This window comes from Numenius arquata, chromosome 14, assembly GCF_964106895.1.
Source record: "Numenius arquata chromosome 14, bNumArq3.hap1.1, whole genome shotgun sequence".
Classification (NCBI taxonomy): Eukaryota; Metazoa; Chordata; class Aves; order Charadriiformes; family Scolopacidae; genus Numenius; species Numenius arquata.
The window spans coordinates 17,451,847-17,476,918 of NC_133589.1; the positions used below are offsets into that span (position 1 = coordinate 17,451,847).

The 25,072-nt window shown below is 55.4% G+C and overlaps 1 protein-coding gene across 1 annotated transcript in view; it reads right to left on the reverse strand.

Annotated features, from left to right (window-relative positions):
* Positions 1–1,769: 1,769 nt before the first annotated feature.
* Positions 1,770–25,072, reverse strand: part of PPL (periplakin) — a 29,606-nt gene continuing 6,303 nt past the window's right edge. Inside the window, exons 2-22 of the mRNA XM_074158289.1 lie at positions 20,140–20,239; positions 19,387–19,541; positions 18,882–19,005; positions 17,874–17,999; positions 17,544–17,585; positions 17,251–17,412; positions 16,720–16,827; positions 16,100–16,195; positions 14,979–15,101; positions 13,923–14,069; positions 12,978–13,129; positions 12,361–12,458; positions 11,964–12,121; positions 10,904–11,082; positions 10,682–10,820; positions 10,157–10,350; positions 8,972–9,122; positions 8,627–8,710; positions 7,511–7,627; positions 6,848–6,940; positions 1,770–5,424 (exon numbers count right to left, since the gene is read on the reverse strand). Of these exons, the coding sequence (XP_074014390.1) occupies positions 2,740–5,424; positions 6,848–6,940; positions 7,511–7,627; positions 8,627–8,710; positions 8,972–9,122; positions 10,157–10,350; positions 10,682–10,820; positions 10,904–11,082; positions 11,964–12,121; positions 12,361–12,458; positions 12,978–13,129; positions 13,923–14,069; positions 14,979–15,101; positions 16,100–16,195; positions 16,720–16,827; positions 17,251–17,412; positions 17,544–17,585; positions 17,874–17,999; positions 18,882–19,005; positions 19,387–19,541; positions 20,140–20,239 (5,233 nt within the window). The 3' untranslated portion in view covers positions 1,770–2,739. The remainder of the gene's footprint in view (positions 5,425–6,847; positions 6,941–7,510; positions 7,628–8,626; positions 8,711–8,971; positions 9,123–10,156; positions 10,351–10,681; positions 10,821–10,903; positions 11,083–11,963; positions 12,122–12,360; positions 12,459–12,977; positions 13,130–13,922; positions 14,070–14,978; positions 15,102–16,099; positions 16,196–16,719; positions 16,828–17,250; positions 17,413–17,543; positions 17,586–17,873; positions 18,000–18,881; positions 19,006–19,386; positions 19,542–20,139; positions 20,240–25,072) is intronic.

The window sequence follows — 25,072 nt, forward strand, 5'->3', positions numbered from 1 at the left end:
TAGCTAAGGGCAGGCTGCGGTTCCAACTGAGCTTTATGGGCTTTGATTTTTTGTTTTCTGCTCTTGCCCACCCCCCCCCCCACCCCTCCAGTTCTGCCTCTTCTCAGGCCCCCACAGCCACATCTGAATCGTGCAGTAGTAGCCCTGATCCACCTAGATTTTACTGGTATTTCAAGCAAAAGCTTGCAGCCTTCCTTCCTGAGCTTTGGGGAAGGATGCTGACGCCCAGGATACCAGCGAATACCTGCTTTAGTTTTCCCCGGTTTTGGTAAGATCCAAGATGGACTGTTTTCAATTTGAGCTGATAGAGAATTTCCCAAGATCAGTGCATTGTTTGTATTTTAAAAAAATAAAATAAAATAACGCAGCTCAGATTTAAAATCTGTTTACAGAAAATACCTAGGTTGTAGCAAAAGAGCCAAAGACAGAACTTGCGTTACTAAAACGAAGCACAGCAGTTACGGATGGACTCTGAGCGGTGGATGTCGCGTGGTTCCCCTTGAAAGCCTGATCCCGAGAGGTACTTTGCACCTTCAACTTCCCACGGGAGCTTGAAAGAGCCTTCCCACCACCTGGGACACCAGCGAGTGACTCGAGGTACTGGTTCTACTCCCTCTCTTTGCTCTCACTTGAACGCTTCCGCTGGGAAGCCCCCGTCTGCGTGGCCGGAGCAGAATGCCCTCCTTCTAGGAATTTAGCGAAGCCTCTTGCCTCAGGGAAATGTTTATTTGGTGGAAATTCTGTGGGATATTTTTCCTTTTTTTTTTTTTTTTCTTTCTTTCTTTTTTTTTTTTTTCCTTTCTTTTCCTTTACACGCTATAATGAGTGAGTGAGTGGGATGGAGTCGCGGCAAGGCAGAACCGGGCTGAGACCCGACAGCTGATGGGGAGCCAGGAGCCCGGCAGCTCTGCCTTGACCGGGCAACTTGCAACGCTTTTGTGGCACTTACTTCGTGTGGCAGTTCCTTTCGGGTGCAAGAGCTGCGGTTTACTATTATATATATAGATATTATTATTTTTTTTTTTTTTTTGGTGTGTGTTGGGACTGTCTTGCTGAAGATAGTGGGGGTGGTATGAAAACTGTTAATCTTGTACAGAACAACTGAATAAATTGTTTCAAAGTTTCCAAAATGCCTTTTTTTTTGTTTGTTTTGTTTTGTTTTTCCCCATCTCCTTACCTCTAGTTTCATGGCTTTGTTTGCAAGAATTTGTCTTTCAGCTGAGATGATCAGCTCTCGATCATCTCGTTTCTCGAGTAATGGATTATTTACTGCTTTAACTAAAGTCTCTTAGGTGGTAAGCGAATTCCAGCTCTGTTTCTAACCATTCCGGTGGTAGAATTCCATGCTCTCATTCAATGTGCTCCTGCTGATGCTTGAAGTTGAAATCTGCTGGAAAGAACAGGTGGGGTTTGGACCCCGGAGCAATGGTGTGATCCTGCGTGATCTTTCCTTCACAAAGGTAAAATACCGGTGTTAATCCCCAACACCAGGAGGGATGCGCAGGGAATGCTCGTGGCTGCTTTTCTTGTTGTTGGAATTTTCTGGGATTAGCTGAAATTTGGGAAAAAGGAAATGAAGGTGCTCTAAATGTGTGAGCCCCTGGTACCATCCCAGTGTAATTCCCTGTTTTCAGTCCCATTCGTTAGTGCAGTTCACTCCCATCTAATGCTGCTAATTAGTCCCAGCTCTAATGATGCCCCAGCAATTTCCCTCTTGGAAAAGAGTCAACAACTAAAATTAAGTCTTTTTTTTTTTTTTTTTTAACTTTGCCTCTGAACCGGCATCTTTCCGTAAGGCCAAAGACGAAGAGCCTGCCGTAATTAATAAAGAAAAAACCCGACTTCTGATTGGGACCACTGCATTTTTATTTTGTACTATAAATAGGATTCCCCTCTATTTCCCATTCCCTTACACGAGTAAATGAAACATGTAGCTGCATGTAACTCCATCCAGTGAAACACCAGCACAAACGGCTTTCAGCCGCGAGCTCAGCTGACGGTTTGGAAGGCACTCTGCGCTTGGTTACGGTTGCGTGCTTGACTCTACCCTCTTGTGCTTGCTGGCTCTTCACGTACTTCTCGGTGACCTCTGTGGTGTGGGAATGCTCCTCCTGGAGCTGACGCCATCCCATTCCATCTGCTTCCCTCTTCCCCAGCAGCACAGGCACGTAGGTGAACAAAACGATGGTGGTTTCGGTATTAGTGACTCGCCATGTGCAGCACACCTTTGTTTTTACAGAGCTGGTTTTCTCAGAAGACGATCCCATCCTTTAGTCAGTTGTCCACGAGGAAACTGGCCGACTTACCAACATGCAGCCGACGTAAACCAGCTCCTGCTGGTCACCTCGGAGTCATCTTGACCTTCAGTCCCTCTAACGACTGCCGTATACAGCGTTTTACGCGACTACGTGAGTATATGCGGAGGAAACTGCAGGTTCTGCTGAGTCTTTGGACTTCAGGCACTTCACTGACCTGAGGCTTGGTTTTTGTTGGGTTGAGTGATTGGGTAGGGACGCACGCGGAGGGGGGAGAAATTTTTGCTGGAGTCCCGACACATGTGTTTTCCGCTCCCGCTGGTGCTTTCCTGAGGCATATGACAGCAAGCGGTGTGGCGTCGTAGCATGGCTGGGGCAGAGGCTCTAGCGTTTTGGAAGACGCAAAGGAGGGCAAGGGTTTGCAGTGATCCAGTAGCCTAACGAGCGGTGCAGCTCTGACCAGCTGCTCTTAAGAAGTAGTTTCCTAAAGTGGAGGGAGCGCTGTGTAATTACTTCCGGACACCAAGACCGCCAACTCCTGGATCGACATCTCCTTGTTGAGGTAACTGTTGTACTGAGCCATGGTTAACCTTCCACTCTTCAGGGCGTCCTCAATTGAGAACTCTCTACCAGACTTTCTGTCGAGGATCACAGATGATTCCCCGTTGGGACCCTTTATTGAGATCTCCTCCCAGTCACATTCCTGACTCTTCAGTTTGACAAACAAGCTCCATTCGATGAGGCCAAGCACGTGAGCTTCCTCTGGAGACATTTCTTTTCCTGTGTCGGGGTCGATGACTACAATGGAGCGCCTCAGGTGGTTCTCTCTTTGTTCCCTCTTGATTGCCACTGTCTTGAGGCGATTCTGGAGTTGCTCGATCTCTGCATCTTTTTCTCTGGATAACTGCTTCAGATCATCTAACTCTCTTTCCAACGCTTGGAATCTGGAGTCCAGGTTTATTCCACTGTCCATGTGGGTCATGTTTCTCAAATCTCGAGCTTCTGTTGCTGTGAGTTCAATCTCTGACTGCAGTCTCCTTGTTTCCATCAGCAGGTTCTGCTTCTCCAGGTGTAGTTTGTGGTTTTCCTCCCTTAACAAGTCTAGCTCCTTTGAGGACTTGGAGTTGTTGAATTCCACCTCGGACAGCCTGGTTTCGAGGCGGTTGATATCTGCATCTAGCTCCCTCTTACGCCTACTTTCTTCCTCCAGATTGCTCTTCAACTTTTGAATCTCGTACTCCGTGTCTCCTTTGTCCACTTGGACGCTCTCTGAAAAGACCACTTTCTCTTTGACCTCCATCTTCTCCAAAGAAAGGAGCTTCTTTCTCAGGGCTTCTAGTTCAGTTTGCAAGACCTGTCTCCGGTGCTTCTCTTCTTCTAGCTCCAGCTTGAGGAGGGAGTGCTCCTTCTCTTGCTGGGGATCTTGCTGAAGGATCACTTTCTGTTTCACAGTCACTCTTTCTGTCGTCTCCCTCTCCTGTTCTTCCAACTCGTTCAACCTAATCTTCAGCCTCTGCACCTCCAGCTCAGCCTCTCTGCGGGCCTGTCTCTCTTTCTCAAGTTCTTCCAGTTGACGCTCCAGCTCGGACCTCCTCCTCTGCAGCTTGCGGAGCTCTTCACGGAGGCCATCAATTTGCTTGAGCTCGCTCTCAATGCTCTGAGAGAAGGAGTTGACTTCGGCTTTCAAGGCAGGGTCTTGCTCATACTTCACTACTTCCTGCTGGACCACTTTCTCCTTCACCTGGGAAAGTTCTTCCTCCTTCTGCCTTACTTTCTCTTCTTGGAGGAGCCGCTCCCTCTCCAGGTCAATGTGTTTAATCTGTTCATCTGCTAGCTGCACCCGCAGAGACTCGACCTCCTCTCTCGTCTTGGGGTCTTCCCGAAACTGCAGAATTTCTTGAACGACTTCCTTCATATGCACTTGAGGTTTGGTATCTTTCAAAGCTTGTATCTCTTGTTTCAGCTGGTAGATCTCAAGGTCAGCTCTTTCAATTGCTCCCGTCCTCTCTATGATTTCCTCCCGGAGTCGCTGTAGCTCCTTTTCGGTTTCTGGGTCATTCTTGTACTTAATGACCTCCTTAATGACCTCTTTGACTTCTACCAGTGGCCCTCTGTTCCTCAGAGCAGCCAACTCGTTCTGGCAGCTCTTCAGCTGTTCATCCCCACCTCGGTATCTCCTCTCCTGCTCTACCAGCTCCAAACGAAGGTTGGCAACTTCATTTTCAGCCTTGGGATCTGGGCGCACAATCTCACGCACTTTCTCCTGGACAACCACCTTGGCGTTCTCTTCCTCCAGCAGCTGGATCTTCCTGAGCAGCTCAGCCTTTTCCCGCTCATTGGAACGACCCTTGGATTTCTCATCCTCATACTGGCGCCGGAGCTCATTCACCTCCCTCTCAATGGCCAAGTCTTTCTCTACCTTCAGCACCTCCTTGACGGTAATTTTGCCCTCGGCAATGGCCCGTTCCTTCTCAAGGCGTTTGAGCTTGTCCTGGAGGAAGCTGAGCTCTTCCTCGTGCTTCTGCCGAAGGGCACTCTCCCTCTGCTTGTTCTCTTGCAACATCCGGAATTCCATCTCCAGCTGGGGATCGTTCTGCAGCTTCAGCACCTCCTTCTCCGTTACCTTCTCCTGCTCTTTGTTCTTCTCGCTGGACAGCACAGCGATTTGCTGGCGTAAAAGGACGACTTCGTTCTCTCGGGTTCCTTCCTGCCTCCTCAGTTCTTCCAGTTCTTCTTTGAGCCTCAGGATTTCATCAGCTTGAGCTTTATCTTGTTCAATCCGCAGTACCTCTTTCACTATGTACTCCTGCCCTCCCTCCCTCTTCTCGTGCTCCAAAACGCGCAGCCTGATCTTAAGAGCCTCCAGCTCATCCTGGAGCACCTGGTTCTTGCGCTGCTCTTCTGCCAGGCTCTGCTGCAGCTTGTGGAAGCTCTCCTCCAGCTGAGGGTCAGGGACTTTCTTCAGCAGTTCTTTCTTAACAACCATTTCTTGGGGCTTCTGGTTTTGCAGGTGGACGATGTTGTTCTGGATGGCTTTGATCTCCGCTTCTAGCTGTTGCCGGCGCTGAGTCTCATCCTCAAGCTCTTTCTTCAACTTCCAGACTTCTTCTGCAGGCCTTACAGATGTTTTGGTCTGGACAGAGTCTTGCATCAGTTGAACCTCTGGTTGCTGTTGTTGAAAAAAGAACGTGTAGTCAAAACCCCTCAAATAATCATACTTTTGGTGCTTTTTTTTCAGTGCCTCCTGTGACAAAACGACAGGAGGTTGTTGAGGCTGGTTAATGGAGGTTGCCTCTTGGGAGGGGGTATTTGCTCTTGAACTGCCCTGTGGATTCCCAGCCTGAGAAATGCTTCCTGCAGTGGCTGTTGCCATCAGAACAAAGCTTTTAGCCACGAGGGACACTAATTCTAGGATGGGATTGGCAAAAAGAGTGTTAAAAATGGTGTGGAGCTTCCTTGGATGAGTTGGGGATGGGACTGGGAAACACAGAGGGGTTGTCTGTCTGATTTAAGCGTCTGCTGATGATTGTTTTGGGGGCATGAAACACCAGCTGGATTCATTTCCAGTTCAACTTGTAATAGCAAAGGCACAGGTGCAAGGCACACCAGTCCTCTTCAGTATATTCATCAATAACCTGGATGAAGGGATGGAATGTACCCTCAGCAAGTTTGCTGACAATACAAAACTGGGAGGGGTGGCTGACACACCAGATGGCTGTGCCGCCATCCAGCGGGACCTGGACAGGCTGGAGAGTTGGGCAGAGAGGAACCTGATGAACTTCAACAAAGGCAAGTGTAGGGTGCTGCACCTGGGGAGGCATAACCCCCTGTACCAGGACAGGTTGGGGGCTCACCTGCTGGAGAGTAGCTCTGAGGAAAAAGACCCAAGAGTCCTAGTGGACAATAAGACAACCATGAGCCAACAATGTGGCCGAGAAGGCCAATGGCATCCTGGGGTGTGTCAAGAAGAGCAGGTGGAGGGAGGTCATCCTCCCCTTCTGCTCTGCCCTAGGGAGGCCCCATCTGGAGCACTGGGACCAGTTCTGGGCTCCCCAGTTCAAGAAGGACAGGGAACTGCTGGAGAGGGGACAGCAGAGGGCTACAAAGATGATGAGGGGCCTGGAGCATCTCTCTGCTGAGGAAAGGCTGAGGGACTTGGGTCTTTTCAGTCTGGAGAAGAGCAGACTGAGGGGGGATCTGATCAACACCTATAAATACTTAAAGGGTGGGTGTCAGGAGGATGGGGCCGGTCTTTTTTCAGTGGTGCCCAGGGACAGGACAAGAGGGAACGGGCACAAACTTGAACGCAGGAAGTTCCATCTAAACACGAGGAGGAACTTCTTCCCTGTGAGGGTGGCAGAGCCCTGGAACAGGTGGTGGAGTCTCCTTCTCTGGAGACATTCCAAACCCGCCTGGACACGTTCCTGTGGGACCTGCTCTGGGTGGACCTGCTCTGGCAGGGGGTTGGACTGGATGATCTCCAGAGGTCCCTTCCAACCCCATAGCATTCTGTGATTCTGTATATTATTTAACGCGTATAATATTTACTCGCCTGTCCTTCCAGTATTGCGTTCTTCCTGGTGATCGCTTACCTGCCGCAGGAGGCTCTGGGCAAACTCCAGATTCTGCAGCCTCTGTCTGTTCACAGCATTCACTTCGGTGAACTTGGCTGCCAGAACAGCTTCCTGCGGAACAAAAAATGCATTGAGAAGAGGCGGTGGAACCGGGGGTCCTTGAGCGAGACTTGCTGAATAGAAACAGTGACCAAGCCCTAAAGAAGTAACCCTGGATGCTCCTCTAAAAACCTTCTACAAGCTTTGGAGGAGGAAGAGATTCATTCTCTAAGCAATCCTGCTTCAGCAGGGGAGTTGGACTAGATGATCTATATGGTCCCTTCCAACTCTAAAAAAAAATTCAGTGAATTTCAGTGAAAGAGTGATTCTTGTGTGCACACACACACGCTCATGGTCATACCGTCTGTTTCCTCAAGATACGCAAAAAGAAATGCAGATGAGGAAGAACCAGTGCTAAATCCAACATTTTCCCTCTCTTGTTCTGGCCAGCCCAGCCCCAAAAAATTGATGGGTGATAAAAGAATGATGGAAAAATCCCTTCCTCTCCTTATCCCCTGCCCTCCCCTGCAGTCCCCTCTGGGGCCAAGGTCACCGGCACTAAATCTAACTGTTTCCAAAATCCTCGTGGCTCCCATAAGGTTTCATCTGCTTTAGCTCTCTCCAGGACACCTCTTCCTTTACCTCCTCTTTCACTTTTGCAGCTGGAGACTGGAGCCTGGGCTTCTTGCTCATGTACCCATTCCGGCCATTCTCTAGGTCAAGGATGGACCGTAGCTTCTCTGCTTCCAACTCATAGTCCTGTGGGAAGAAGTTCCCAGGAGAAAAGTGAGATTTCTGGGTCCCCTCCATGCCCAGGTCCCTCCTAAACCCTGGCTTTAATGACTTCCACCCTTGACCTGTGTTTTGGGTGAGGTGCTGAGGATGGTGGGAACCAGAGCACTGTTGCAGGACCTCCCAGCAGGTTCTCAGCAGGTTCCAAGTCGAATACTGTCCTGTGACCGTAACAGCACGTAAGCGGGCATGTGCTGACCTTCCAGTTACCTTGTTGGTGCTGGGCTTGGAGTGGAAACCCTTCTTTTACAGACAATAAATCTGGGCCAGTTGCTATGCTAATGGCCATGTGATGTCAACATCAGCGCAGATATAACCTGGGCTTAGCTCATCAGTTGACCGAGCAAGGGCACTAGGCTCTCTTTAGATGACTCCTTGTAGGTTCTGCCCCTCTGCTTTGCTCTGGGGAGATCCCCCCCCAGTGCTGTCTCCAGCTCTGGGGCCACCAACATCAGAAGGACATGGAGCTGTTGGAGCCAGGGCCAGAGAAGGCCACAGAGATGCTGGGAGGGCAGGAGCCCCCCTGTGAGGACAGGCTGAGAGAGATGGGGTGGTTCAGCCTGGAGAAGACTCTGAGGAGATCTCATTGTGGCCTTTCAATGGTCCCCCTTAAAGACAGCTTGTAAGAAAGCTGGGGAGGGACTCTTTAGCAGGGCCTGTTGCAATAGGATGAGGGGGAAGGGTTTGACACTGAAAGAGGGGAGATGGAGATGAGATGTGGGGAAGAACTTCTTTGGTGTGAGGGTGGTGAGAGCCTGGCCCAGGTTGCCCAGAGAAGCTGTGGCTGCCCCATCCCTGGAGGGGTTCAAGGCCAGGTTGGAGGGGGCTTGGAGCAACCTCTTGTGGTGGGAGGTGTCCCTGCTCAGGGCTGTGGGGTTGGACTAGATGGCCTTTAAAGGTCCCTTCCAACCCAAACCACCCTGATCTTTATGGTTTTATGTTGAAGTTCTCCCATGCAGTCCTTACCTTCACTGCCTGCTGGTACTGCTGAGCTGTGGCGGAGACCTTCTGCACCTCCTGTTCCTTGCTTGCAATGTCACTGAGGAGTGCCTGGCAAGCACAGGGACATGTGTCAAAGGGCACACAAAATCCAACCGCACGGTTCAGCCTTTGTGAGGGCTGCCATTAAAATTACAACCCTGAGAATAACAACCTTCTACAGGTAGGACCGTGGGACCTTAGACTTTAAAAATAAAGCTAGTCAGTCTTTATCTATTTTATGTTCAGGAGCTATCAACTCTACTCCTTATCTTTTAGTGTTGCTCCTTCTCCTCTCCCCATGGAGCCCAGGGCGCTCTCAGAAAGAATTACCGCTTGGTTCTTCAGCTTCATTTCCACTTGCTGGATGTTGTCGGTCTCCTGCGGCTCGTAGTTGGGTATGTTGCACAGGAACTGGTTGATCTTGTCGTAGTTGGTGCGGTAGTTGGAATAGGCGCTTTTGGCTTTCTGCAGGGTCTGCGTTCTGTGGGGGAATTAGGAAAAAAAAAAAAGTTTTACAATGAAAGGGTTGTGAAGCCTTGGAAGAAGCTGCTCAGGGAAGTGGTGGAGTCACCATCCCTGGAGGTATTTAAAAGCCGGGCAGACGTGGTGCTTAGAGATAGAATCATAGAATGGTTAGAGGTGGAAGGGACCTTAAAGATCATTCAGTTCCAACCTCTCTGCCATGGGTAGGGACACCTCCCACCAGAGCAGGTTGCTCAAAGCCCCGTCCAGCCTGGCCTTAAACACTTCCAGGGATGGGGCATCCACAACTTCCCTGGGCAACCTGGGCCAGTGCTTCACCACCCTCACAGGAAAGAATTTCTTCCTAATATCTATTCTAAATCTCCCCTCTTCCAATTTAAAACCATTACCCCTTGTCCTGTCACTACATCTCCTGACAAAGAGTCCCTCTCCGGCTCTCCTGTAGGCTCCCTTCAGATATTGGAAGGCTGCTATGAGGTCTCTCTGGAGCCTTCTCTTCTCCAGGCTGAACAACCCCAGCTCTCTCAGCCTGTCTTCCCAGGGGAGGTGCTTCATCCCTCTGATCATCCTCGTGGCCCTCTGCTGGACCCGTTCCAACAGGTCCATGTCCTTCCTAGATATGGTTAGTGATGGCTTTTGTCAATGTTGGGTTGATGGTTGGACTTGATGATCTGAAAGGTTCCTTCCAACCCAGGCAATTCTATGATTCTACACTATCACATCTCCTGTGTCTTCTGCAAACACCATCCCTGCTTTCCCTGCTCCCTAAAGACACAGATTTGAGGCAGAGTTGTTCTCTTGTCAAAGTCCTCATCTCTGTTGCAAGAGCACTTAATCCTAAGGGCTGCCCAGATCTACTCAGCCAGTGCAAGCCAGGAACCTCTCTCTTCCTTTTTAGCCCTCCCTGGAAGCCCTTCTGCAACTGCTCATGTCCATGATGGTGTTATGCATCTTCCAGATCCAGTGTGGTTCCAACTCCACAGTAAATATCCCATCTTTCCAGTTCTAGCTAGGTCCTGTCCATACTCTTACCTGTGGTCGATCTGCTTGCTGAGGTTGTTGAAGCGCTGGTTGAGTTTATAGAGTTCGGCTTCCTGCCGCTCGATGTCGGGGCAGTGCTCCTGGAACTTGCTGGCCAGGGTGTTGGAGCACGTCTTCGTCCTTAGCAAGTTCTGCTCTGCTTCATTGAGCAGGAACCGTTTAGACTGGAGCTCAGTGCCCATGGCCTGCAATAAAAACAGGAGAGAGGGATTCTCTGGGCTTTTGTCGCTGCTCCCATCAACTCAAACAACTTCCCTGGAGCTACAGAGGGTGCTGAGGAACGGCTGTATTCAACTGGTATTTGATTTCTGGTTTGGGGATGGGAATGGTTTGCACTTAAAGCATGTGGGGATCACTGCGGTTATCGTGGAGTCTCCTCTCTAGTTGGGGGAGGCCATCCCTTTGCCAACTGATTCCTGCTTGTGAGTTGAGCAGCAATTACCTCAGCTTTTGGAAAAAGGTTTTGTATGTGGAGCACGTCCGTAGAGTAGAAAACCGGCCAGAGACGACACTCACCAGTAGCTCTTCTTTCTTACGGTCCACCACCCGCAAATCCTCCGGCACTGTGTCATCTATGACCAGTTTGTTCTCATAGGTAGAGAGCAGGTCTCGGCCTTGTTGGAGGCTCTTCTCGAGGTGCGTGGCCACCTCAACTCTGTATGGAGACAAGAGGGAAGGTGTTTCAGCACCTATCTCCCGCAGGATCCTATGTTATGCTGGGCTCAAGCCATGACTTACTTCTCCTGGGCAGCGCTGAGCAGCTGGACCACGCGGTCATACTTCTTGTTGGTGTTCTCCACCTTGTTCTTCACCAAGGTGGCGCTGCCGGTGTTGGGCACGGATTCGATGAAGACCTCGCACTCCTGGATCTTCCTCATTTTCTCAGGCTCGATGCGACGGACCTCATTGGTGATGTTCTGCAGCAGGAATAAAGCCTTTATAGTGACTGAACCAGGACCTCGTGGCTACAAAGCTGACCCTTGGCTGCCCAGGGTGAGAAGGGGGAGGTCAGGGCTGAGGGCTTGTTTGATGGCAGATGCCTTTCAGCCCTGGAGGTGACAAAAGGATATTTTCTGTTGGCTTTCTGCTGACTTGTGTCTCTTCTGGGGCAGGCTGTCTAGCCCTTAGCAAGGAAACTTTGGTTGGGGAGTGGTTCCCACCAGCTCTAGCTCCGTCAGAAATGTGGTGGACTCATCTGGGCCATTGGCCTCTGCAGCCTGACGGATGAATTCTTGCCTGGACATCAAAGCGCTGCAGGCACCCGGAGCAATTTGCTTTCACTTGTGGTGTTACTTGGATTTTGACACAGCCCTCGGCAGGTGATGTAACCGGGACCTGAACTTCCTCCCAAACCAAGGGAGGTTTGTGGCATGGAGCCTGGCTTAATTAGGGGTCTGAAGGAGAGGAAAAGAGCAGGATGCTACCAGCACCGGAGCCTGGCGGGGCAGGTCCACGAGGAGAAGCGGTGCCCTGGACTGTAAGTGTTTTCCTGCTCCTTCCTGAGCTGGTGATGGTGGTGGCACAGTTAACATCCCTCTCTGTAGCCATCGCTTTTTCCCTGTTGAACCTCCCTGTGGCCGAGCTGGGCCAAGAGCAGGGCAAAGGCTTTGGCTTCTGAGGCTCCTCAAAGAGCTGCTCCCCATCTCCACTGGAAGCAGCACCCAGCTGTAAGCATCGCTCCGTGCCCTGGGCTCAGGGAGCCCTTACAGCACCCAGGATACTGAGGACCACCCTGGAGACCCCCTTGGGAGCAGGGTCCCTGTACGGTACCCTCTCTCTGCTTCCACAGCCCCCGTACCTTCAGCTCCTTGGAGCGCTCGGTGCTGTCCTGCACTGCCCGACTCTGCTCCAGCGGCGGACGGAGGTTTGCTGTTATGGCTTTCTCCTGTTTGTCCAGGTCACTGTTCACTTTCTCCAGCCCTGCCAGAAGCTGGCGCCCCCGAACGGATGCAGCATCTGGAGAACAAGGTGGGGGACCAAGCTAAAGCCAGCTGGAAGCCGGGTCTAGGCAAAACCCCCATCCCCCTCTGCTCTCCGAGCCCTGTCTGCTCTGCCCCCTCAGTCATCCCAACACCACATCCCCCAGGACCCTTAGGAGATGGGAAGCTCTTGGTGATGTCCCCCCTAAGATGGGCCACCACCTCATTCAAGGCTACAGCTGCCCTTTTTGTGCCTGGGGAGGGGCAAAGCCGCACCTCCAATGCTGTCTGCCTTCAGCCCCTCGTAGCGCTGCTGGAGGATGTTCTTGCAGTTGGCCGTCTTCTCCTTCACCATCACGTAGTGACTGGCAATTCTGCAAAAGGGGACAGTGCGGGGACAGTGCGGGCATGAGGTCGGAGTCGGGGCCCTCGGCCCCTCCATTGCCCATCTCAGGAAGGAGTTGGGACCTGGCCCCTCAGAGCAGCCATGAAGCAAGTTGGGGAGAAGCACCTTCACCCCATGTTGGCAAAGGAGTGGAGGAATGTCTTCACTGGAGGGGTGAGGGCAGGGGAGAGGCAGCAAAGGTAGGTGCCTGCCTGCTGAGGGGAGGGATGGGCAGCTCCCCCCTGGCCGTAACGGCCCTCCAGAGGAGGGGGGACCTGGGTGGCTCTGAGCTGGCCCCACTTTGCCAGCTGGGATCTTGGGTGCAAGCAGGAGGGTGCAGGAATCCCTCCTGGAGGAAGCCTGAGGCTTCGAGCAGGCATGGCTTCGCTGCGGGAATCGGGGCAGGAGCCCCCCATCAGCGCTGGTGGGGTGGCCTGGGGCTGGGGAGGGCAAGGGTCGGGGCTGCGGGAGGGTCTGGCACGGCAAGCTGGGGCAGGGGGAAACATACTGGTCTGCCAGCGCTATTGCTTCTGCGTCGGGTGGGGGGATCATGAAGCAGACCCCCGGGGCGCTGATCTTGTCTCCCGAGCTGTCTGCCACCTCCCAAACGTCTCCGCTGTTCTTCTGCAGGGTGTAGTGGGCTCCTCGGCTTATCTGGCCCTGGGGGACAGGAACCGGTCACAGCAGCAGGTCAGGAAACACCGGCAGCCCCCAGGAGCCGCGCTCGAGGGGAGGCAGGACCGGCATAAACCCCCATCCCTCCTCCCGGCACCCTCTCGCCTTGCAGAAATCCCGCGTGCCTACTCCTCCCACCCCTCAGCCTCCAGGTATGAAGCCGTGTCTCCTCTTGCAACAGCCGTGGCAAGCAAATTCCCAGTGGGGCAGAGAGGAGAAGGCGTTTCCGAGGCCGTGCTGTGGTTTTCCTTCTCGGGGAGGTGGCCGGCTGAGTCAGCCGGAGCTGCTCGCTCCCTTCCAGGCCCCTGGTGTCCACCAGCTTTGCTGTCCCATCCCTTCGGTCAACTATTCAGTCCTGCAAAGACTGATAACCCTGGTGGTGGGGACCCAGATGTGCTGCTGGTGGCGGGGTGAGTTTCTCGGATCAGAAACGTGCCTCGACGCCTCCGCCGTCCCAGCGCGGGGAGCGTGGGAAGGTGACGGAGCCGGGCTGTCGCAACCTCCTGAGGGGTGTGTGATAGGCACGCTGTCCCCAGGGCGGACGGAGGCTGCGTCCCCCCCGGGACCCCTCCCGCACTGCTCCTCCTGAGCTGCAAAACCTGCTTTCCCACAGGGGGCGAGCACCACGACCTCTTTGTCCCTGCTGCGGGTGACATCGCCGCTCGGGCACTGGCAGAAACTGCTCCTTCCCCAGGTGCCTCTTCCATCCCCGGCGTCCCCCGAGGAGACGGTGCCCAGCAGCACCTCTGCCTGGCTCACGGGATGGGGGAGATGTTACCTGCTCCCCTTCGTACTCGCAGAGAGCCTCCACGGGGACGGGCTGGGGCGGCGTCTCGCGGCGGTACCGCAGGGGCAGGACCTGCTGGCTGCGCTCCTGCAGGGACTTCACCACCTCCTCGTACTTTTCCAAGGCCTTCTCCTGGTCCTAGCACAGAGTAACCACCAAAACCAGTAAGGAAACATGGGAAGAACGAGCTCCTGGGCTCTGCTGGCTGGGGAGGAGCTGCTGAGAGAGGGACTGTGGCTTCTCTTTTGCTTTAGGCTTGTGAAAACGGCTGCTGGGTCCTGCTCTGCAGCCGTTGTGTTCCTACACCAAGTGTTCCTGCGCTCTCCTGCCTGCTTCTGCAGCCAGGCTGAGGACTGGGACTGTGCCCATGAGGTTGCCATGCCTTGGCACTAGCCACGGGCTAGTAATAGGCGTTCCCCGGTGTGTGGTCCACATCTGCATGCTGATGGGTAGCCCCATTCCCAGCTATTACCTCTAATTAAAGCCCAGTGAAAAGGCTCTCCGTGGGTTGCTCTATTTATGGCTGGGCAGGTGGGAATCCCGGGGTGCTGAGTGGGATGGAGCAGGAGGGAGGAGAGGGACAGCTCTTGGGAAGAGCCATCAGCTGTCCCAGGACATGTGCATCACCTGGGCCTGCTGCAGCACGCTGGGGCTTGGGCTCGGGCTCAGGCTCGGGCTCAGCGCAGCCCTTCCCAAGTGGGCGATCTCGCAGCCCGGCTCCAGGCAGCACAGCAAGTTCCACTGCCTCCTCTGGCAGCGGGTCTAATTATGCTCCCGCCCTTAATGAACGCTAACTCAATGAGAGAACAAATAAAAACCAGCCCAGTGAGCAATTACGTTGCTATGGGAGAGGCAATCTCTAGCTAGAGGGGAAGGAAGAGTCGCGTGAAGGCTGGGCAAAGGGAGGCAGCAGCATGGTCCTGCTGGTCGCCATGGAGAAAGCTGGGCTTGATGCCTGCTCTGGCAGGGATGTCCCTCCATCAGTGTCACGGGGACTCTGGTCCTGCTGCTGCCTCCCCTTTGGCCCCTCCCTGCACCAATACTCACATCCAGCTCCCGCAGGAGAGACTCGAGCTGGTATCTGTCCTTGAACTCCGGGCTGAATTTTTGGTCCAGGTCTTTATCCACCTTCTTCAAGAGCTCCTGAGCATCCTTAGTGTCTTTCTGAAACTGCAGAAAGGCAGAGTCTCTGGTGAGAGAAGGTCCAGCTGAAACATGGAGCAGACTCAACCCGGCACCTTGGTCTTCGCGCTGCCTAGAGCAGGGACAGCCTCCAAGGAGCTGTGATGGGCATCTGAGCACTCAGAAGTGCAGGGAGAAAGGTGAGGAATCGCTGTTTCCCACGCTTGCGACAGCAGAGCTAGGGCAAAGACCACCAGGGGCGGCTTAGTCTATCCTCTTCTCCTGCAGGGTTGTTAAATCCCACCTTTCACCGCCCTCAGTTTTGTATCGCTTGAGCAGCATCACGATGGTGCGTGGTGTCTCCATTGCCAGCGCCAAGGAGAAGGCAGAGCCAAGCCCTTCCACACACAAACCACCCCCCGGGGCAGTTATTCTGGCAGATACCCACAAAAGGCACTGCCTGGGCTGGGCACCGCCGTTCAGCTTTGGCAACAGACTCATCACGTCCTCAACACGCCCAGGCTGTGGGAGAGGAATCCAGCCCGACCTGCTCCCCTGCCGAGCCTCCCCGGCTGTCGGATGCGATTTATCCAGCAGACATCTGTCTGCCCAGCTCAGCCGGGGTGCTGAGCCTCGGCGCGGGGCTCCCTGGGGGGCCAACTTGGCTTTCTGCAGGTGTAATTTCCCCACTCGGACCTGTTCTGCTTCCGAGAGGAGACTGCAAGGTCTCCTCATGGGGTGAGGTCCCTCTGTGAGGTATCTCTGCTGTCCTGTGGACCTGCTCTTGAACCTCGGCATCGGAGCAGATGCTTTCTGCAAATTATGGGGTTTTTTTGGCCAAGCAATTACTGCGTTTGGCACTTTGAGCAATTATGAGTTGTGTTATCAGCTCAAAGTGCTTCTCCTAGCCTTAAAAGCCCCATAGACCAGAGAACTAAATCTCTTCTACTCTGTTTCCAGAGATCTGGGGTCTCCTGTGACCCAGCACCTCCTTTCTGGGCGGTGCAGAGCAACTGGTGCCTCAGTGCCCCTGGGGAATCTGGTACCTTGTGGAAGTCCTCCATGAACTTCAGGTGGCTCTCCTCGCAGATCAGCAGGTTGAGGTACTCCTTCCAGTCGGCGTGCACCGCTTCGATGTGAGCCTGCAACACAGGGGTGGGTGGTGGATGTTAGAAGGACACCACCATGCTAGGGGTGACCTTGGGCTGCCCACCAGAAGGTGCCCGTTTCCATTTTGAGCAAACAATTCTTTGGCTGCCTCTGAAGCCACCCAGATGCTGAGAGATGGCAATACCGTAGCACGAGTCCAAAGCTGGGATGCTCCCATGGGAGCGTGGGGATGGATATAAGGAGGTGGCAAATCCTGTGGCTTTATGTCCATCTTCCCATCAAAGGTGGCATCTGCCACCATAATTTGTCCTTTGTAGGCAGGGACAGGGTAATCGCCACAGGAATGAGGGCAATGGGAAGAGCTCCTCAGGTTTATCTCAGCTCCTCCAATGGCATTTACACACTTGCAGGCGAAGGAGACTTTTTCCCCCCTTGGCATCCCGGGAAGGAAAGTCAAGAGTCGTGCTGGCACCATGTCCCATGCTGGAGAAGGGCTGGGCGAGTCCCCCGAGCACCGGGGCAGACGGGGAGGCTGGAGCCAGTCCCTGATGCTCACCTCGATGGCGTTCTTCCCAGGGTGGTTCTGGGCAAGCAGCTGATCTCCATCCGCATGCAACTTGTTGATGGCCTCCTCCTTCTCCTCCAGCTTCCGATGGATGAAGTTCTAGGTGGAGAGAGGCGAGATACTGACCCCCATGCAAAAAGAGGGGACCTGGGCTGCGTCCTATGACTGAGCTACTCTGAAAGGGCCTGAACACCTCCCACAAGACAGAAAGTGTGATGTTCCCCCACTGCAGCTCTTGCTTTTCCTGCCCTTGCAGACATTGCTGAAGATGTGACTCTTGCCAAGTGAATGTGGAGATAAGGGAGAAGAGAACGAGGAAGCTCTGGAGCTTCCTTATTGCTGTATTTCTGGCAGGAGGTAAGGATTGACCTTACCCTCCACACGCTCTCCTCCGTACCTCTCCACCATGGAGTGGGGGAAACTGAGGCACGGGGGAATGGACATTTCCTGCCCCCCACATCCACTTCCCAGCCGTCTCCCCCAGCTCTGTGCCCACCCCCCCTGGCTGCAAAGCGCACGGACCTCATACTGGCGGCGCCGGCTGGGGTAGTCCAGGTTGTGGTCGCTCCAGTCGTAATGGGTCCTGTCCTTCGCTTGCTGATCCAGCCAGTAGAGCTTGTTGGTGCAGCGCTGCATGTAGTCTTGCAGGGAGGTCAGGTCCTGCTGCCGCTGCTGGGAGCCGGCCTAGGAAGGGGTCAGAGTGGGGGAGAGCTCAGCCCAAAACTCCTCTCCACCAGTCCCCTGGGGGTGCCTGGCCACCCCGGGAAGGGACCCCTGCCAAGGGCTCTGCCCCCAAGATCTCGGAAGTCTCTTACCAGCAGCTTCTGGTATTTGGCTTGGAACTCGCTGGTGTATTCCTGGTGACAGAGAAGAAGCGAGGCAAGAGTTAGGAGCATGTGTGCGGAGAGTGGTGGTCTGGCGGGGGCTGGATGAAGGAGGGGGATGTGGGGTTTATGGGATGTGCCTCATTGTAAAGCTAGAGTCGGTGTAGGATGCTCAGCTCCCAGGTAAGGGGTGGATCTGGGCGCCCACCCAACCTGGTCCAGGCTGTAGCAGCTTGGATGGTGGGGTGTCCTCGCCTTCATCAGGGGCTTGGGATGGGTTTGACCCCGTGGGGCAGCAGGGAGAGGGGCAGGAGAGCTGACCTTGTTGCCTTCCTTGGTGATGTGTGGGCCGATGGCCATGACCTCATTGTGGAAGATGTTGTGCTCTTCTACTTGGCTGTTGACCAGTGGCAGGTCGGTCCCGAAGCCCTTGCTGTTTAAGGCGTCCTGCAGCGCACAGGAGCTGAGGTTAGTGATTGGGGAATGGGATGTGGTGTACTAAGACCTGGGAAACTCCTCTTGGAGGTGGACGTGGAGCTGGGCTTGCATGGGCTCTAGTGTTGGATGAAATCAGCTGTGCCAGGTGGTGGCCATGGGAAGGCCAGTTTGGGGATTTTAACTCTTTTCTGGCTGGAAGAGTGTAGGGAGCAGGATAAAATAAAAAGTAAGGGCTGTGGAGTAGAGCCCAAAGCAGGTGGTGACTGGAGATGCCAAGGCAAGGACCCAAGAGGAGAGGCTGAGGCTTGTTCAGCTTGGGGAGGAGAAGGCTTTGGGGACACCTAACAACCTAACAGCATCCTTCCCATCAGGTTGTTGAGAAAATGGAGTCAGGCTCTGCGAGGTGGTGCACAGTAGGAGTGCAAGAGATGACAGGCATAAATTGAAACAGGTGAAGGTGACTGGGTATAAGGAGAACCTTTTTCACTCTTAGGGTTCTCGGTAGGATGTCGGAGCACGTTGCCCAGAGGAGGAGTGCGATCTCCATCCTTGGATGGAGAAGGGCAGAGGTTTGCCCCTCCAGGAGGGTGATGGCCAGCCTAGGAGCCCTGAAGGCCAGGCTGGCCCCAGTGGCCCCCAATCCTCCGGAGCATCTTCTCGCTTAGCCTGGCTGCTGCCAGCGGTGCCACCTTGAGCACCGATTCTGCTGCCACCGCAGCTGGCCTTGTCACATCCCCTCCAGTACCCCATCTCCTTCCCACGCTGCTCCCAGTACCAAGCAGCCACGAAGGTTTCCAGGAGCCTGTTTCTCCACGGGGAGATGCACGAGGTCCTGCCTGTCCCCAGCCGGTGCTGCTGGCTGGGCAGTGTCACCGGTGGTCCCCTCGGTACCTGTTTCTCCTCGATCACTGTCGACCAGTTGAGCTGGGGCTCGATGTGCTGCTGCTGGGGGAAGTTGTAGATCTGGTTGTGTTTCACGCGCAGGTTTGCCACTCGCTCCTTCAGCTGCCGGATGCTGGGGGAAGGAAAAGAGGAGGGTGGGATTGCGGGATGTGGGCACGGGCCAGGACTGGCATCGGTAGCTGTAGGTGATCCTCTCCCAGCCCTGCTATGGAGGGGCGGGCTGTCCTTTGGGGACCTTGGCAAGCCCAGGCGGGCTGCCAGCAGCTGCGTTGGGCAATCGGCTGGGGAGGGAGAGGGCAAAGGTTCCCCCATGAATGTATCTTCTGCCAAGGGCTGCTCACCGCGTCTGCCGGCTGCGGGTTATGCACCTTAATGTGAACTGGGATGCAGAGGAGCCCACAGTGACCCCCCCCAGCTGCACGCAGAGCCCCTGGAGAAGCACCCTCCCCCCACAACGCTCTGGGGACGGGTCTCCCCCCTCCCCAGTACTCACTCTTCTGTGATCATGTCACCCTGGGGGTGCTTCATGTGCCGGGCGATGGCTGCGTCCCCATCGAGCACGTAGAGCAACTTGTCGGACTCGGAGAGTTTCTGAGCCGTCAGGTCCTTGTACTGCGCTAGCTGGCATGCCTTGATCTTGTGCAAGTCCTGGGCGGGCAGAGAGCAGGGAGGAAGGGTCACCAGGGGAAAAGAAACGTGTCCGAGAGGGTTGAGAGAGGTCCTCCTGCCACCCTGCCCCAGGGCACCAGAGATGGGCAGGAGCTCTGCCGTCTCCTGTCCTCCCAGGGATGTATTTTGCTTTCTCCTCGGGTATATTACTCCCGAGGAAGGGCTGGGGGGGGCTGCGTCACCTCGGGATGCATCCTACCCTTTGGGGAGAGGGGGGTGGTTCAGGCCCTTCTCCTCCATCCCAGCTGCCTGCTGAGATGGACATCTGGGGATGCACGTCCCTGCTCTGCACCGTGCTACCCTGCCTGGGCAAGGAAGAATTTTGGGGGCCCCATCGCCTGTCACACCCTCCCACCTTCTTCCCGCAACCTGGGGGAAACCCGTGCATCCCTCCGTTAGGGATCGTCACACCCGGGTACCCCCACAGGGCAGGGCGACCATGCAGGTGTGCCCCAGGAGAGGAGATGAGACTGCAGTGGAGCGGGAAGGGCTGTGGCAGGAGGGGGATTGGGGCGGGGGGGGACACACACAGGGCTGCTCGGAGGAGCCCACGCACGTGGGGCCACGGTTTGCTCACATTTTGCATCCGGGAGTCGGTCTCCACGATGTTTTTCTCCACCTGGTCGGCATTTTTCTGCAGGCGTTCTATGAGCTCGGTCAGCTCTTTGCTGGAGATGCTGGGGAGACAGAAAAGCGGGGGGGTGAGGGGGAGGGAAGAGAGATTTGTCACCCCACAAACACGGCCACAGCCCTGAGCCGCTGCCGGGGCTGCCCTTGGGGGGTGCCGTGGCCCCGGGGGGTGGCCGGGGGCCAGCCCAGCTCGCCAGGCGCTGCAGCTGCCTCTGACTCACTGCTGCCTTTCTAACACTTTCCAAAATACTCGGCTGCTCTGCCAGGAGTTGGGGGGGTTGGGGGGGGTGGTGTCACAGGGGGGGCAGGGATCGGTATCTCCCGCGCAGTGGAAATGGGAGCGATGCCACAGGCGAGCCTGAGCCTCCCTGTGGCTTCGGAGTGAGAAAGAAAAGAGCCGTTTGCAGGAGAAATGGGGGAGCCCGAGCAGCAGAGAGGCCTGGACCCCGCGCACGCAGGCGAGGTGGCCCGTTTGAGGCTGTTGCATGCCCTGTGGTTGCCCGTGCCCTGGGCAGCCCCTGCCTGCATCCCACTTCGGGGCACAGCCCTGCCTTGGAGCTGTGCCTCCTCCGTGCCACTCTCAGGGCTTCCTCGCTCTCCAAGGAGTTAGTCACAATTTAAACACAATTATTGACAATAAAGGGATGGGGCAGCACCCATCGCATCTGTCTCTCGGTGCTTTGACTCTTGCTGGGCACTGGTTTTTGCTCCCAGGGTGATGCTGGTCCCAGCCCCTCCGTTTGCAGCCGGGCTGGCAGGGTGCGGGGCCAGCCCAAATATTCCCAGCGACGGCTGAGCTAGAGCAGAGCCAGACCAACCCATGACACAGGGTTCTGCATTCCCAGGGTTATTTTAAACATTTCGTCCTCTTGCTGTCACTTTGGCCGCAGAGGAGGCTGCGGCGTGCCAGGGCCGGCCCCAGAGGACCACGTGCCAGGCGATGCCCGTGGCTGTCCTTGCCGCGGACCGGAGGCGGAAAGCGGGATGTGCCCCCCCAAAGGGTCCCTGCAGCCGGAGGGTTCCTGGAGCCCAGGCTGGTGGCAGGGCTGGGGCTCGTGTCCCAGCTGTGCCACTTCCCCATGTGGGCTTAAGCCAAGGGCTGGCTCACTCCAATCCCAACCACCTATAGAGCGGGGATAATGAGCCTTAATGACCTCGTACAAAGGCTGAGAGAGCTGGGACTCTTTAGCCTGGAGAAGAGAAGGCTGAGGGGAGACCTTATCAATGCTTATAAGTATCTGAAGGGTGGGTTGAAGGAGGAGGGAGCCAGACTCTTTTCAGTGGTTGCCAGTGAGAGGACGAGGGGCAACGGGCACAAGCTGGAACACAGGAGGTTCCACTCAAATATGAGAAGAAACTTCTTCACGGTGAGGGTGCCAGAGCCCTGGAACAGGCTGCCCAGGGAGGGTGTGGAGTCCCCTTCTCTGGAGATTTTCAAGACCCGCCTGGATGCAGCCCTGAGTAACGTGCTCTGACACGCTCTGGGCAATCCTGCTTCAGCAGGGGAGTTGGACTGGATGATCTCTATGGTCCCTTGCAACTCTAAAAATTCAGTGAAATTCAGTGAAATTCAGTTATGTGGTGGGAGAATTAATCTTTAGATAGCACTTGGAGGTGTTAATTGCTGTTATAGCTGCTGGGAGGTGAGTTGTGTGTCTTCTGTGAAGGCTGAAGGGCAGTGGGACAGGCTGGGGGAGACCAGCATTGTCTGGTGGAGCACCAGCCCCCCCAGCTGTGGTGTGGAGGTCCCCGGGTGAGCAGTCTCATCCAGCAGCTTCGTCAGCCCAGCACCAAGGGGTCCTGCAGCACCAAGGTCCATCACGGGGCAGGAGTTGACCAGGTGAGCTTCTCCAGGCCAGCACAAGGCACGTCCTCCTGTCTTCCACAGCACGGTGGGCCAAAGCTGAGAGTGGACACCGGTCGTTGACCAAGGCAGTCCTCTTCCAGGGCTTTCCAGCGGCTTTCCTGGACATGTACCAGTGCTCATCTACCAGCAGGCAAGAGCACAACATGGCCTTGTTGGTCCTGTGCACCTCAGGGTCTCCAGTGGGGACATCTCAGCTTGCTGCCTTCCCAGTGTGGGCACTGGGGGGAAAAAGCTTGTCCAGCCCAGGTCTGGCCAGCCCCCTTCCTGGCACTGGTGCTGAGCTTCAGGACACGTCCCTGCCTGCCACCCCTGCCATCGCTTTCAATGCAGCAGAACAAACCAAAATCCAGCTCTGGGCTTGTTCCTCCCTCCCTCCAACCCTGCCCCGGGGCTGCAGGAACCTCGTAGCGTCTGACAGCTCCACAAAAAGTTCACGCTGCCCAAGAAGTTCTGGTGTGGGCAGGATTTACGCTGATTTATTTAATTTTTTTTTTTCTTTTTATAGAAGCTGCATCATCAGGACGGTACTCAGCAAGGCTGGTGGTTTGTGTCTGTCACTGCTGCTGCCTGGCATCTCCTGATGAGCAGAGGGATCGCCTTAATTAACGAGCCCTCTCCCATCAGCAGAAATGAACTGAGTGTGCATTTCCCAGCAGAACAGCGAAGGAACCGGTCACTGCGAGTCGTGCGGCTGGTTTCAATAAGTGCAAGGGTGAGTCTCGTTTTCCCTTAAATAACCACAGCTGGAGGGCACAGGGGTCACCAGGAGATGGACGTGGGTGGCTGGATCCCGCTGCAATGGTAGAAGCAGCTCTTCAAAATCCACTTTGGGGCTTCTTCTAATCTGCATCATCCCATGTAAACCAGGGAAAATGTGCGATGAAATCAGCGGAGAGAAACCAGTTTGAAGCCGAGCGACTAAAATGTGCGTTCGTGTGCCTTCAGATGATGGATACTCGGAGCTGGCCCCATCTCTGAGCATCCTGAGAGAGTCTGCAGCCACCAAGGAGCCTTCCTCATCTGGAAGCGGAGGCCGCCTGAGCTTTGAGGGTGGGAGAGGCCGAATTATCCAGGTGGGAGCTTGGGATGTTTCGCTGCGATAGCCGGGAGCTGAACCGGCACTGAGCGGGGCTCGGGAAGAGCTGGCAGGGCTTGCTGGCTCCTCTCCGCGTTCCCCACCTTGGTCTTGGTGTTTTTTAGCCAGCTCAAGGATGGGTTGCAGCGGTTCTATAGCATGGATGGACAAACCGTCCCAAAAAGCAGGAGGTCTGGGGCTTTTCTAGTACCGGTTCTGATCGATTGTAGGGGGGAAATAAAATTAAGCTGGGGGTCATTTGAGATGCTGCGTTTCGGGCACCGTTTCCTGAGCTGTTGCTGCTGGTCTGATCCAAGAGAGCTGAGCCTGGAGACTCTGCCCAGCCTCTGTGCTCACTTTGCATCGGCAACATCAACCTTGGGTGCGGGAACCGGTGGGTGCATCACCCCAGCCCTGACCCCCTCACTCAGGTACCGGCTTTGCCAGGAGCATCCTCCACGGCCGCGCTGCTGCTGCTGGAACAGCCAGGCTGGTTTGGAATGGGGATGATGTGTCTGGGTGAGGATGTGCCCTTCATCCCCTTCTCCACACTCTTCCCCCGGGTCTGAGCCACGAGCTCTAATCAGCCCTGTTAATCACCCTGCCACTGAGCTGGGGCTGCCTGTGACCTGTCAGCCAGTTCCCAAGCTGGTGCTGCTGCCCCTGGCCATTCCTCCCACCCTCCCTGTGACTCAGGGAACACAGTGCCAGGGGCAGGACCACCCTCTGTCCCCAACCCCGGCAGTACCTGGGAGGTGACAGCCCCTTCTCCATCGCTGCAGGGAGCAGAAGTGGGTGTCGGGGCTTGGGGAACAGGGAGGGCAGAGGAACATAGAATCATAGAACAGTTTGGGTTGGAAGGGACCTTAAAGCCCATCCAGTGCCACCCCCTGCCCTGGGCAGGGACACCTCCCACCAGAACAGGTTGCTCCAAGCCCCGTCCAACCTGGCCTTGAACCCCTCCAGGGATGGGGCAGCCACAGCTTCTCTGGGCAACCTGGGCCAGGCTCTCACCACCCTCACAGCAAAGAAGTTCTTCCCCACATCTCATCTCCATCTCCCCTCTTTCAGTGTCAAACCCTTCCCCCTCCTCCTAGGGCTCCCCTCCCTCATCCAGAGTCCCTCCCCAGCTTTTCTGGAGCCCCTTGAGGGACTGGAAGGGGCTCCAAGGTCTCCCCGGAGCCTTCTCTTCTCCAGGCTGAACCCCCCCAACTCTCTCAGCCTGTCCTCCCAGCAGAGGGGCTCCAGCCCTCCCAGCATCTCCGTGGCCTCCTCTGGCCCCGCTCCAACAGCTCCATGTCCTTCTGCTGTTGGTGGCCCCAGAGCTGGAGGCAGCACTGGGGGGGGGGGGTTTCCCCGGAGCACAGCAGAGGGGCAGAATCCCCCCCCTCGCCCTGCTGGCCACGCTGCTGGGGATGCAGCCCGGGGTGCAGGGGGTTTCTGGGCTGCCAGCCCATGTTGCCAGGGCGTGTGGATCTTCTCACCCACCAACACCCCCAAGTCCTTCTCCTCAGGGCTGCTCTCCATCCCTCCATCCCCAGCCTGTGCTGGTACCGGGGGCTGCCCCGACCCAGGTGCAGGATGCTGCACTTGGCCTGGTTGAACCTCATGAGGTTCGCACAGACCCAGTTCTCCAGCCTGTCCAGGTCCCTCTGGAAGGAACACCTCAGGATGGCGTTTCCCCACGTCAGAGAGGAGGGGTTGCCCGGTAATCCAGAAACTCCTGCTTTGATGTGCAGTATCTGGGTGACCAGGGAAAAGAAAATGCCAAGCTCACTCAGAGCAAGCAAGGACATGCTCGGATGTGATGTGGGCACGGCTCCGGTGCTCAGCTTGGCTTTCCTGACGCACGCAAGAGGAGCTGTTTGCTCTCTCCACCTCTGTGGTTTACACCAGCCACTGGCGGAGCTGGTGACTGTCACCAGCTGAGGTTTTAGG